At 36.0% G+C, this 14,761-nt stretch overlaps 1 protein-coding gene across 1 annotated transcript in view; it reads right to left on the bottom strand.

Moving 5' to 3' along the window:
- Positions 1 to 777: 777 nt before the first annotated feature.
- The window catches only part of LOC145998328 (uncharacterized), a 103,514-nt gene continuing 89,530 nt past the window's right edge, over positions 778 to 14,761 (bottom strand). The window contains exon 21 of the mRNA XM_083134733.1: positions 778 to 5,842. Coding sequence (XP_082990859.1) covers positions 5,801 to 5,842 — 42 coding nt within the window. The 3' untranslated portion in view covers positions 778 to 5,800. The remainder of the gene's footprint in view (positions 5,843 to 14,761) is intronic.

The following is a 14,761-nucleotide window of genomic DNA, read 5'->3' as shown; positions in this document are numbered from 1 at the left end:
TTCTAGTCTTGATTTGCAAGTACTTTAAATAGGGAAAGAATACATTTGGTACATTGACAATTGGCACCACGACAATCTCAATCCACGCAAAGCTCTTTCTTTCACCACTTTTAATATTTTGAACACAAGACAGTTGAAGTCAAAATTATTAACACATAATTTAACTACTTATATTGCAGCTTTGTAAACAGTAAGGAAGAGACATACATAAAAAAAGAACAAGGGATAAAATTATAAAATACTCCAACAAAAATAATTAAAAAGAAAAGGACTAGAAATAATTAAGCATGTGAATATACAGTGCAACCTCGATTTTACATTTTTCAGGGGAACAAGCCGGAAAAACTCAAAATGCATGAAAATGTAAAATTGAGGAAAATTTTATTACATTTTGCTATGTTGGGACCATCAAGATTAAATGTATAATGTGGGAAAATGTAAAATCCGGAAACGTAAAATCAGGGTTCCACTGTAGTATTGTCGTCAGTTATGGTTTTTGGAAATGTGAAAGAAAGGAATGAAGTACGCATTGCTGCTTACCTTAAATGTTTTTTTTTTACGAGTTCACATCAGGAAACATGTTTGCAAATAAACATTTCACATTTCTTGCTTACTCAGATGGAAATTAACGCTAACAAAAATATATCTTTATATGCTGCAGAGATAATCCAAAATATATGTATAACTTATTAAATTAAAAAAGTATCAAATTATTTTTAATATACATAGTACTGTGCTCAGGATATCAGCCCCCCCCCCACCCCCTGCAAGCACCCCCTGCAAGTTAAAACCATGAGAGCAAAATTCAAGTGATAAATGAAAAGCTCGCCTGTTTAAAAAGGTGTCAAGTTGCAAGGGAGACAATATAATATATTTTGTTTATAATAGCATGATTTAGATACATTACATGTTCCTCACCTCTTTCTGCAATATAGCACAGTAGTTGCTCCTGCAACCAATGGGACAGCTGCACAAGGTCCCTTTATTCTATTACTTAAATATTTGTTATTCCTTATTTTTAGTTTATTCTGGGTTTATCCATAAAATATTAAATTTTATTTATATGTTTTCTAGGGCTGAGATTGGCATCAGTTGATTTTCTTTTACGGATACCATCCGATACCAAATATTTTCAGTGGCTAGAAGAGCGGGCAAAGGCAACAGCTCGTCTCAACATTTATCCTTCTTAAAAGTTCGTTCACCCTTCCTTGTGACAGATTGGGAGACCAGCACAGGAAATTCCACAGATTTTCCTAGAAACACTGGATAAAACCCCACCCTCCTGGGAAGCTGATGGCAAGATCAAAGGGATGAGTAAGTGAAAGCTGAACCCAAACATGAAGGCATGTAACTGCTTAGTTAATGTTGGGAAATAAACAATTCATTGCCAATTCTTGCTTGAAGCTCGTGGTGGTAAGATAGGTGGATGTTTTTAACCCCCTGCCGCACTAATGCTGGGTCAGGTAGTTGCGGAGTTCTTGGAAAAGGGGATGAAAGTCACTGTGAAATTAGCTTTGTTTTATCTAAATTCAGCAATTTATACTTATCCTCTTCACTTCTGTCTTTCGTGTGACTGCCCGTATCGGCCAATGATGGCTATTTATTTCCACCGAAAGCTGGCGCCCGTGGCGGAGTGGTTAGCACATCGTGCTACGATGCCAGGGTTCAAATCCTGGCCTGGGCATGGATGTTTGGGAGTGTCCATTCATTAATTTCATCACATCAGCACTCATCCCCATCTTCGCAAATTAGACAACAGTGGCACAAAAAGCAAAGTAAAATCAATAATTTCTGCCGAAATTATATTGGGAACATATGGCTTTGAATGACAGTACTAAGAAAGATAAGCTAATCGGGAATGTGCCTCCACTATTGAACCCGCGATCTATTGATTACAAGGCGATGGTGGCACAATCAGAGGCGCCCCTCTAAAGATTTATGTACACCACTACTTACAATAATGTACATAAAATATTTATCAGGAACTTTACTCTTCATCTAATGGACGTACCATCATTCTTTTTGTTATGCAATAAATATTCAATTTTTTACTTCTTTTACATACATTTCCTTGCCATGACTGTTGTGTTTACACAAATTTTAGTGGTCTTAACTACATGTAAGCTAGATGATGAATATTTGCTGTTTTATTTCTGATTTTATAGCATCTTTTTACTACTTATGTAATAATATTTTTTAGTCAAGACAGAAAGAACAAAATAGTATTAACCTTGTCTTTCCTCTGCTTCTTAGTCTGTGGTTACATACACCAGTACACCATACGCATCAGAGAAATTTAGTACTAATTAATTAATTTTCATATTATTACAAATAATTATATTAACGTATTAAATAGAAACAATTTTATTATTTTATTTCTGAGACACTTGGCTCGGACTGACTCCCCAAATTATATATTTCTAAATACATGTCTAGTGATGTGACGAGTTAGTATGACTCTGTAACTAGCCTTTGTTATTTTATACTGGAATTATACAAGTATCGGTATCGGCTCAGCTCTAATATTTTCATAAACGTTTGTTCCTACAGTGCCGTGGTACAGTCATGGACAAAATGGATTTTCAATGGGATGATTAGAACCCAGCAGTGTCCATGATTGTACCATAATTCTACACTATGGTACAATTATATCTTGATGCCTTTACAATCATAGGCATTTCTGTAAATAACTGACATCCAAATAAAACATAAGAATGTTCTTTTGAAACTATAATTTTATATTATAAACAATTGAAAGCTATGAAATAATTCTTGAAGTTTTTCCTGGCGGCCAATGATGAAGTTTTCTCGGGATATCAGCCAGGTGATTTCCAGATAGGCTTCCGAGCTTTCGAGAGCTAATGTCACTCTTATCTTCAGGGACTGAAGTGCAGAGAATAGTTAGGGTATTTGAGTGGGAGCGGTATGGTATAGGTGGCGGGCCAATCTGTCGACTGGGAGCGCGGACGTAGTAGACAGAGTACCTGATTGGCCTACCTACACAGTACCCCTCCCACATCAAATACATATAACCATACCCTAACTATTCTCTGCCCTTCAATCCCTGAAGATGAGAGAGACATTAGCTCTCGGAAGCCTATCCGGAAATCACCTGGCTGATATCCCGAGAAAACTTCTTCAACAATTGGGACTTATATTTGCTTATGGTAAAATTTGTATGGATAAATTATCTAATGATAGCCACAAAATCCAGACAGTGGATATCCGAATATCAAATTATCCAATATCCATTTCAGATGCAATGGATAATCTGGATATCAGAATATCCAGATAATTTGGATATCTGGATAATCCGAATATCGAGAAATTCGGACACCTGGATAGTACAGATTTGATTAAGGATTTATAGAAAATCTGTACAGTGAAATATGAACATGATGAATAAAAGAATACATTTTCTTATGTGGATAGCCTGTAAAACAGAAAAATGATAAAACTGTCCAGATAATGAACACATTCAGATATCCGGACATTTAGGATAATCCAAATATCTGGATAATCTGGGCAATTTGGATATCTGGATATCAGAATATCCAAAATCTGGATTTGGCCATCCCTAAAATAGACCCCATCATCACAAACAGCACTGTTGAATAGCAAGCAGATCAACACAACAATTTGGACACAATATTCACATAAGAAATTACTATAGGTCATGCACCACAGAGAAAATTAAAGGTTTCCACCTGTGGGAGAAAATTTACTTTATCGTGAAGGGGGCTGTAATGAGAATTCCATTCACATTAACCTTGTATAGCCTCAGTCAGTTCATGATGTGCAGAAAGCATGGTTAATTTTCACATAGAAGTTTCAAGCATTTACATTGCTTTTTACGTACTTGGTATTATATTAATATTGAAGTCACACTGTGCAAGGTGTTAGGAACACCTTAGTGTCAATAGTTCAAGTGCAATCATAATTGAATTACATACACTCAGCTGAGTAATAAATGATATACACGGTATTATTATTTCAATTTGGCACATCATTCAATTGGTCAAAAAAGAAAGAGGGGATGGGCCAAAAAAAGTAACCAAAAGTGTTGTTATCCAAATTTTGGTTATCTTTTTTGGACCACCCTGTATTGTAAATAACAGTACAACATACACTGACTTCCTAAGTTAGAGAAAGATGAGGGGGGCTCATTTACCTCCCTTCAATTTTCTTCCATTTTTTAAACTTTCACATAAAGAAAGTATATCTTGATGCTGTTTATGTATAACCTTATGCATGCTGCAGTTAGCCAAGTAACGTTAACAATCCTGGAAACCTAAGAACTGAAATTGTAGATTATGAAATCTGCACAAAACTCAAATCAGATTATACTCGGGGATGTTGCATTTAGACGAATGGCCCAGCAAGTATGGGGTACTTTATATTAGGTACCTGTAGGATACAGATCCCAATGAATCACAGGTATCTTGTTCAGCTGTATATACAGTGCAACCTTGCTTGAATATTCTTCACGTGACTGGTTCAAGAATGTAAAATGTGGGGAAATGTCAAGTCCAGGAATTTAAAATTGGGTTTCACTGTATGCACTTTTGCCTGTTGAATTATGTGAACTTGGGGAGTCCGGAAAGTTGGAAGTGTAACATCCAAGATATGTGTATCCATCATCACATGTAATTTATTTTATTGATTCTCATTCTTTCAACAATAATTCCACTGATCCTTGCTTTCTCTCAGAGTGAAAGGTGTCCGTAACTTATACCATTGGATTCCATTCGTTATTTGAACAAAAGGTAATGGTAAACACGTAACAATATGCTTGAGAGAAAATGGACATTGTAACATGAATATATTGCTAGTGACTCTCTGGAAAGTTTGGTTGAGTACTGAAGAGCACACCACACCCATCTACAGGGTGATCATAAATATGTGGAGCCTAATGTGTTATTAGCACATGGTACTAAGTACTTTTGACAGAGTAACGTTGGGCATTTTGCATTATTCACACTGTAACCCAATTACAGCAGTTTGCACAATTACAAGAGTTAGTTATTAATCCACTCCTACAATGGTAACTTTAAATTTAAAAGAAAATCACTATCCCTGAATATTCATAGTAATTAAACTTACAACCTTTGATGTCTATACACTTGGCTAGAAATAAACCTACTCCTAATTTTGGTTTCATATGACATCCCTATACTTGCAGAAAATTGTAGTTCATTGCAGAATTGTCATTGCTGATTATACAAACAAAGTCATACTTGAAAATTGTGAATATACAACATAAATGTGCTTCTTACAATAAAGAAAACATAAAAAAGTCTGAATTCAACATTTTAAACTTTTACACAATGCCAACAAGCTAATATATCTCTTTAAATGACATATCTAATAAAAACATTCTCTCCCATGCAAATATTATTGCAAACATCTTTCACCAAAATAAATATATATATGTATATACGTACATTTAAATATTAGTCCTTTGAAAAACAGCAAGTAGTCCTCAACATACATACACATGTATATAATTATATAAAATATATAGCATTTCAATGAACATGAATTACTTAATAGCCAACATATGTAACAACAAATTATACACAATTTCAATTTTCTTCATTAAAAAATATTAAATATATATTTTTTTTTTGCAATATTTTTGGACTTGCAAATTCTGTAATCCCAAATCAGATTACCAGTATTAGGCAAGGTTTTTTTTTTCCTAATGCATACAGTTTCATTCCTCCACACAGAAAATAATTTCATTCAGCACATATATGAACACATGTCACATATTATAGCCACTTAAGCAGCTGGTGGGTTAAGTTCCAAAGCTTGAGGGAAGAAGTCCAAACTGACCAAGCTGAAAAAAAAAGGGTAGATTTGAGCAAGTTGAAATAATAAAAAATATTGTGATCAGCTACCTCGCATAAAAAGGTCACACACACATATATATATTTTTTAATATTACCAATAGTCTTGCATTTAGGGTTGTTAAAGGTTCAGGAATTGTAAATAAATTCAATTCTAGTCCAGGAGAGAAAATCAGCAACAGTAAAGAAACTTTTTATTTTTAATTCAGTCCCGGAACCTTTCTTCTGAATCAATTTAAATACAGTCCAAGATCAGTATTGAAATGATGCAATATGCAACTTGGACCAAATTTAAATTGTGCGAGAAGAAAGGTTCCAGTCCTTTTATGGAACCCAAATGTATGGAAGTCAGTTTTCAAGCTATCCTGGTGACGAATGATGAAAAGATTATCTCGGGCTATCGACCAGGTGAGTTGTGGAAAAGATTCCAAGCTTTTGAGAGCTGTCACTCTCACCTTCAGGAGAATCTTTTCACCAAATGTATGGGTTCCTCGAGCTTCACCAACCTTCCTTGCATATTCTTTCTGTGCTTGAGTAAATAAAAATTACATGAAATAGTTATGTATGTTTGAACGTATCACAATGCAACTTTATCATGGTAATTTATTCAACTGCTAAAATAATCATCAGGTTACTGTGTAACCAAATGGTTTAACACTCTCACCTTTGGTCCCAGGTTTCATTCCCATTGGAAGCCCTAAAATTTTGGTGTTGACCCAGCATCCAAGGACAATTGGGCAGCTACTTCAGGAGGAGAAGGACAATTTCCCCTAGGTCTTTTTTGCTGCAGGAGATGCAGATCACTGTTGCTAACTTCACTCTTTTGGAGCCAAATCTGGCTATTTCGTGCATTTGTTTGGCTGTGAACTGTGGCACCCGCCCCCTGCCCCACTATGATGCCACCACTGCCTCCGGCCCACAAAGACAAACTTTTGCCACGAGTACATTTTGCACGTGACGTGATATTGTTATATTGGCTGCATCACCCACCCCCTCTTACCTCCCCAGCTACTTTTATATAGCTCCGTGGCCAGAGTGAAGATGGCAATATTGTTATCCGGGAATCCTTTATTTTCAATTTCATATGAGCATCAGTGGATTATTGAGTGGATGATGCAGCCAAATCTAGGCAGTGAAAATTAAGAATAAATTGCCATAACTTTAAAGCTAACGGTAATAGCAGCATCCCCACCCCTCTGACAACTAAAATTACCCTAGGAGGCACTTTATGCAGCCTTTGTAAATCTAGCTCTTTCATGCACATCACGTTTGGCAACACTGCCAGGATGGCCATAGGAGGCAAGGAGGCTTTAGGCTTATGGGAGCATTATTTTATTCGTTCTCTTGGAAATATCAAACATACAATAACATAGAAAAGTACATGGACAAAAAAGGACTCATTGAACTAGGCCTATGTCATAGTAGTAGGAAAAGTCTAAACTTCCATTTGATTAGCCATAACTTGAAGTTGATTTCCCATAAGGAATACATGGGATTATGTAAATACTTATTAATCATATTTTTCAAACATCGTGTCTAGCTTACTAATCAACTTGAAAAACAGTTTCCACTTACAACATGGAGAGAACTTTATACTCTCTTGCATACTATTCCCTTTTTTAAATAGCAGTGCCCAATCCAATGATATTGAAATAAATGCACAATTGGTGCGTAACTGTCCCTCTTCGCCTTAAAAAGAATACATAGCGGGCTCAGGTTTAGGAAGCCAAAAAACAGCAGGGATGGGATAACCACACATCACCCAATGAAAAAAAACAAACAACAGACAAACCCTTAAAAAGCTGTTGCACAATGGAGTTTAGTTTTAAGTAGTTTTTACTACCATAATCATTCCTATATTCACTTATGAGACAAAGTATGAATAATTTATTGCATAGAAGTTTACTGGAAAACTTGCCTACCAAATGTTACATTTCTATTTATTCATATATTCATGTACGTACATGTGGTTATTAAGGAAATAATTTAAGATATTACAAAAAAATAAACTGTTAATTTACAGTTGTAACCAGAGTTGGACATTTTTTGGTTGGGGCATTTTCATCAAATCAGTGTTTCGAAATTTGCACAACATTTATTCTTTATAAAATTAAAATTGGCAGATACCCTAATTCTTTATAAAATGAAAACTGACAGATACCCTAATTGGATTTTCCACATTATGAAGCCTCATCCACGGCATATTTTAAAATGCCTTTTATTGCAAGTTTAATCTATCCAAAAATATCTGTAAATTAATTAACACTGCAGTGGTCATGAGGAAAAAAATACAAGTCTTCTGTCACACAGATCACAATTGTGATCCATCGACATTGTAGTTTTTACCCATTATTTGTCAAAAGTTATCTCATAGTGAGAATGTCCTTATTAAAGTATTCTGGTTCACTTAGCAAAAAAATTCAAAGTTATTTCACTCAACACATTACAGGAGAGAGGAAATACTAAATTTAGTGAATTACATTTGAATGTGATGAAACAATACGTACAGAATCTTACTTATTATCTTTTTAACACACAAGATTCACAAACAGGTTTCTTGTGGTCTAGACACACCCACTTCATACATTTACAGGGTGGCTACAAACTAGCAGAAATGAAATTCCCTGACTTTTCCAGGTTTTCCAGGACAAAATTTACTTGTTTCCCTGACAATTACAAACTAAACTAAATCAATGTTTTTGCAAATGGAAATAATAAACTCATACAGATCCAGGTATAGATTTGTTAAGTACCAATATTGTCTTTTATGAAATTGACTTAATTTCTCTATTCTCTATGATTTGAATTCAAACAGCAAAATAGCGAATTTGGAAAATTATTACAATTCACAAGCTAGGGAAGGATTACGGAATTTTATCATACGCAGTAACTTTAAAATAAAATGCTTCATTATTTTTAAAGTTACCTCAAAATGAGATAAGAGTGAAGAGTGATTGATTAAGAAATTCAATTTGTAATTTATCAGTCTGCTTGCAAGAACCATGAGTGCGGACTCATTTTTCGATGCATAAAGCTACTTCTCTCTTCTCTGTAAAGTAAACAACTTAACTCTTGCATATAAGTGAAACACCTGAATGGTACAAAAGAAAGTGTTATATTTCCTTACATTATCTGCTTCAGTACAGTATATCCAAGTGAAGTACTGTGAAACTGACAACATGCAGTTATACCATTATTGCTGACGAAAAGGGTATGTAGATATTAGAAATTTATAGAATTGCACTGTATAGGTACCTGATTTAGCTAACCACACAATAGAACAGGAACACACTGTTAATAACAGCTTCTGAAAGTTCATATATGAGGGCCATCCTGAAAAAAGCTCCAATGGTGCCTATACACAGTACTAGTGGTCGGAGAGCGACACATGCAGGCAAGAAGAAGTGGCATGTAGCTGTAATCTGGTACAGTTGCAATGCAGCCGTTTTAGGACAGTTCTAGGTTAAAGATTGCAGCTCTCATACAGTCTCCCACCGACTGCGATGTAGCCTACGTGTAGTAATCAGAATTTTGCACGCTCAGAATTTGGCACAGAGCCACCAGCAATCGTGTGAGATGTGCAGACCGGACATCGTGAGTGATAGTATGGTCAGACCATGGTGCAGACAATTCACGGAAGGCCAATCGAATGTGCACAACCCCATACAGCTGAGTACTCGCGGGCCCTTTGCATTACTTCAGGTGAGAGATCTTGGACCACTCCCTGTACAACCCTGGCCTTGCATGTACCGGCTTTCATCTCTTTCTTTAACTGAAGAGGTTTCTGGCAGGACAAGGATTTGAAAGCTACACTGCAGTAGATAGTTCCAGTCTTTGCTGTGAGACACATATGCCATGGGTATACAAAATTTAGTGCCATGCTATGACAAATGCCAGAACAACGGTGGTGATTATGCCGAAAATTAGGTTAGGACTCACTGTTACTAATGCAATAAATTACAACTGATATTCTTGTTTATTTATGCCTAATTGGTAGGACCTTGATTTTTTGTTATTGTTTTTCACATTGGTGTATTTTTTTATTTCTTATTTTTTATTTTTTACTATTCGGTGTTATTTTACCCAAAATTCACATTTTCATTTTAGCGCATTTCCTGGCAAATATCTGAAATTATACCTTCATGGCGTTTTTAAACTACTGTTTCAAATTGTAAGTCAAATGGCCTATGCCTCTTCGTGAGAGTTTGATATCTTGAAAGTTATTTTGGGAAAGTTATTTTCCATATCCTCTTTTTAATTTTAAGGTAAGGGTTTTAGATAATGGAATTTTCCCCGTATATACTGAAGGGTGCATAATGACCATAAGTGGCGACGCACCCAAACAAAATTTAAATCAATCAATCTCACGTGACAAATACCGATATATTATGGCACCAAAAATTGGCATGATCTTTTTTTGACTTGTTAGTGTCACGTTTCCCAAAATTCACGTTTTTGTTTTAGAACATTTTTCTGCAAATATACCGAAACTTAATACTGCATTGTACTTATAAACTATTATTTTAAATTGTAGGTCACATGGTCTACGTATTTTCGTGACAGTTTGATATGTTGGAACAGATTTTTGAGGAAGTAAAAAGTAAAGTGCTCCCCTGCACTTTGCCATGAAGGTGTATAGGGGTGTGGAGTTAGGGCCCCACACTTACTTGACCATGGCTGAAGGTGGGGGTGATGTGATCAGCACCACGCTCCTGGCTAACTTTATCCCTCAAAGTTTCCTCCAGGTACCCACTTGATGACACTGGGTGGGCACCGGAGCAGTTTGAACAGGTGGAAAAGGTCCTGGTTCTCCCCCGCAGGGAATTGGCCCCGGGTCTCTCGCATGATAGTCAGATGCCCTAACGACTGAGCTCCATTATTTCTCGCTCGACAAATGCCGATGGTGCGCACTTAGCTTGGTAATTCAAAACACATCTCGCGCGACAAATACTGAAGATGTGGCTTCCGTATGACGGTAGATACGCACTCGATCTCCTGTTAGAACCACGCCTCTTTGCTCTGTGATGCAAATAGTTTTGATAGAAGTTGAAAAACTCGAGAGAAATACATGATCTAATGTGGCTGTCGGAATTATTTCATGTATAACAAGCATTATAGTTTACTCTTGAATAAAATGTTGGAAAACTTGCACATTCTATGAACACAAACATGGCCTAAAAAAGACAAAAATGTTGGATTTCATGGAATTTTTCGTTGTTTTAGGACATTTTTAAAAAAAATTTGCTAAACCGCCAACAATTCACATTTGATGCCAAATTCGCATTATTTCAATATTTCGAATGGGCGAAAAATGTGTACAGACATCACTGCACATTCATAAACACAAGTTCGCAGCAATTACCATTTTTCACAGTTTTCATGTTTGCGAAAAATCAATGTCCCTACTAATTGGAAATTACTTTCAGGCCACCTCTCATATAAATCAGTAGATGGAAAGTGAAAATTTAGCAGGGCTGGCAGAGAAAAGTCAATTCTTGAAGAAAGTGATTTGCTTTTATGATTGAAAGATTCGATTAAATATGATATTAAAATATTTACATATTTATTATTAGTATTTTATTTCATAATATTGGACATTAACTTCACTCAGTGAGAGATTAATGACCATCTCTTACGAGTTTAAACAGACAGGACAGAGAGTGGTGTTAATTTCATTGCAATACTAGTGTTGCAGTAAATTTGAGGTTGGAAGCATGTACTTGCCAATTTTTATAACATTCACCAATGCAGATTTATGTTTCATTTTTCGTGATGGTATTCAATATATATATCCTGTTTTGTTGGATTCTTCTTGATATCTAAGAATAGTGCATGTCATTGTAAAAGTTTGTTAACTTGTGCAAAACCAGTAATACGTCAGGATGATGATAGAAAGCCTTCGTAAGCACTGCTACATTAAATAAGGTGAAGTGAGCCAGAAGAGTAATAAAATTACAGCAGCATATTTGCAGTCTAAAGCTCTTCTTGTTTATGCATGTGATTTTTGTTGGATGTTGCAGTCTTAAGACATCCAACAAAAATTAATTTCATACGAGTGCCAAGCATGCAATTTCTGTCGTATATTGTAATGAGATACTTTGTCGGGTGGCAATATTAGACAAAATCGTATGTATCAATGGAGCCTATTTGTTTCCGCGTTCCTTCAGTTTGTCCAACAAAATGCCTTACTACGACGTCCAACAACAATCGGACGACGCCACCCGCTCCCATCCCCTCCATTTGTTGACAGTTCTGTCCCCTTACTACTCCCATACGGACAAGAAAAAATGATAATTCAATGCATTTTCCATGAAATATTTAGAGACTTAACACATTTTTCTGCCCCTCCAGAATATATATATATCTATATATCTCTCTCTCTCTCCCCTCCCCCCATCCTCCTGCCATCACTGGTTTCTGGCGCCATAGTTGTGTTCTATATAAAAGGGGCCTAAAAGTTGAGGCCGAAACGTAGCAATAAGATTTCCTGTTCCCCCGTTCAGAGTGCCATAACGATATCTATATTTAACGGGGAAAAAAATGAATCAAGACAAAATTCCCTGACTTATTTTGACACCTCAAATTCCCTGACCTTTCCCGGTTTTCCAGGTCTGTCATCACCCTGATTTATAATATATTTTTAGAAACATGTTCTTACATATATGAATATGCTACACGTCCGAAAATGCTATGTGAATCACTGTTGTGCTCCATAACAAGTCAACAATGGATCTTTTTCAAACAAATGCTGAACGAACATAGTTCCTGGACTGCTCCAGGAATATACACTGGAGCAAAGGTCAACAGTGTTGCCAAACGGCAGTAGGATACCAATCTAAATGAGTGGATCCTATTGTGATCTGCATGACCACTCCAGTGTTAATGGCTCAAGTCAGTGATTTTTCCAGAATGACAGTTTCAAAGGAAAATGGATAAGAAATTATCACAGTCATAATTCAAAATAAGTGACATTTTAGTAGTATTTAATCCTTATTGACAGCACTAATTTTGTTGGTAGATGCAGGCAGGATGTACGCAAGTGCTGACCACACAATCGCATGAAAAGTCGTACGTCATAATATTACCCCGAATTTTACTTTCAAGTGTCAATTATACCAATGAGCAAGGATGAAGTCAGTGCAGCTGGAGTATGGGAATGTCAAACCAGTGCACCTAATAGCACCATTCCAGGATAAAATTATGACTATTATAATTACATACTACTTTTCACTTTCTTACTTCACCCATAAAATGATTATTCCAAAATTCACCAAGTGCTATTAATTGGAAACCACAGAATTGGATAATGAGTCACAAACCTTCAAATGTTGACCCTTTGATAATTTCTTATCCTTTTTCCTTCCAAAAATTGGCACTCTGAAAAATAAAAAAATCACTGTGCTATTAATTAATTTATAAAATTTCCTGCATGGAGTAAACTGAGAAACCACTGACATATTAAAATACATGAATGGACAATGCTTCATTTTGTAAGAGCAAAGATAGGATTATATTTGAATTTGAATTTAAAATTTTGGGTGCATCAGCACTAAGGCTATTTTGCACCTGTCATACTATACAGGGTCCAGCCCCTTACCACAACTAAAGTGGCGTAACTGCAATGCCATACAACTAAAATCTTAAAATTTTCTGGCTTTCGTTAAAAGCTGAGGATGTAAAGGGGCACTCAGCACACACAAGGACAAAAAAACAAGAAAACACACACAAAATTATACTGGCCACAGTGCCATGAAATCCAACACTCTTGTCTTTTCTAGGCCATGTTTGTGTACATAGAACGTGCAAGTTTTCCAACATTTTATTCAAGAGTAAACTATAATGCTTGTCATACATGAAATAATTCCGACAGCCACATTAGATCATGTATTTCTCACGAGTTTTTCAACTTCTATCAAAACTATTTGCATCATAGAGCAAAGTGGCAGGGTTCTAACAAGAGATTGAGTGTGTATCTACCGTCATACGGAAGCCACATCTTCAGTATTTGTCGTGCGAGATGTGTTTTGAATTACCAAGCTAAGTGAGCACCATCGGCATTTGTCGAGTGAGAAATAATGGAGCTCAGTCGTTAGAGCATCTGACTACCATGCGAGAGACCCGGGGTCAATTCCCTGCGGGATAAAGTTAGCCAGGAGCATGGTGCTGATTACATCACCCCCACCTTCAGCTGTGGTCAAGAAAGTGTTTCCTCAAAGTTTCCCCCCGGTACCCGCTTGATATGACACTGGGTGGGTGCCGGAGCAGTTTGAACAGGTGGAAAAGGTCCCCCCACTCCACACACACCCAAATAAAAAAATAAGCCTACCCACAACCAGGAATTAAACCTTGGGCCTCTGGAATTCTTTGTTCTTGCCGTAACAACTTTTCTGTTAGTTATTTCAACATCTCTTGTCTGTCCAAAGCTGTTTCTGATGATGGACCAATACAAATATTTACCAATAGCAACGAAGTAACTATATTCTACCAATCCAATATAAAGTTAGAAATGTTCCAGGAAAAGCATGAATAGTTCATTCTCACATTTCTAATTCGTCTTTTGAGAACGAGAGGAAAGTAACTCCAGAAATGCATTTTTTTGTTTTGTTTAACACTAGAAGCGCCAGGATTTTTTACTACCTGGAAGCACCACCTCCAGTCAAAATGACCGGTATTTAAAATTTGACCATTTCTCAAAATTGATATTGCCAATAATCATCTTATTACTAATAAAACAAAATATTTTGTAAAAAAAATATAAAAATATCATGAAACCCAGCGATTTTTTTTTCTATGCACTAATTACAACAATAAATATTCATTTTCTTCAAGGAAATAAGTTTCCGTCATGAAATTTCACATATTACATTTTTTGCATTTCAATACCTTTTCTACACCAGAAACACATTTTC

Source organism: Lepisma saccharinum, chromosome 14, assembly GCF_977018435.1.
Source record: "Lepisma saccharinum chromosome 14, izLepSacc3.1, whole genome shotgun sequence".
NCBI classification, from domain to species: domain Eukaryota; kingdom Metazoa; phylum Arthropoda; class Insecta; order Zygentoma; family Lepismatidae; genus Lepisma; species Lepisma saccharinum.
This window is presented reverse-complemented; position numbering and strand designations above follow the sequence as displayed.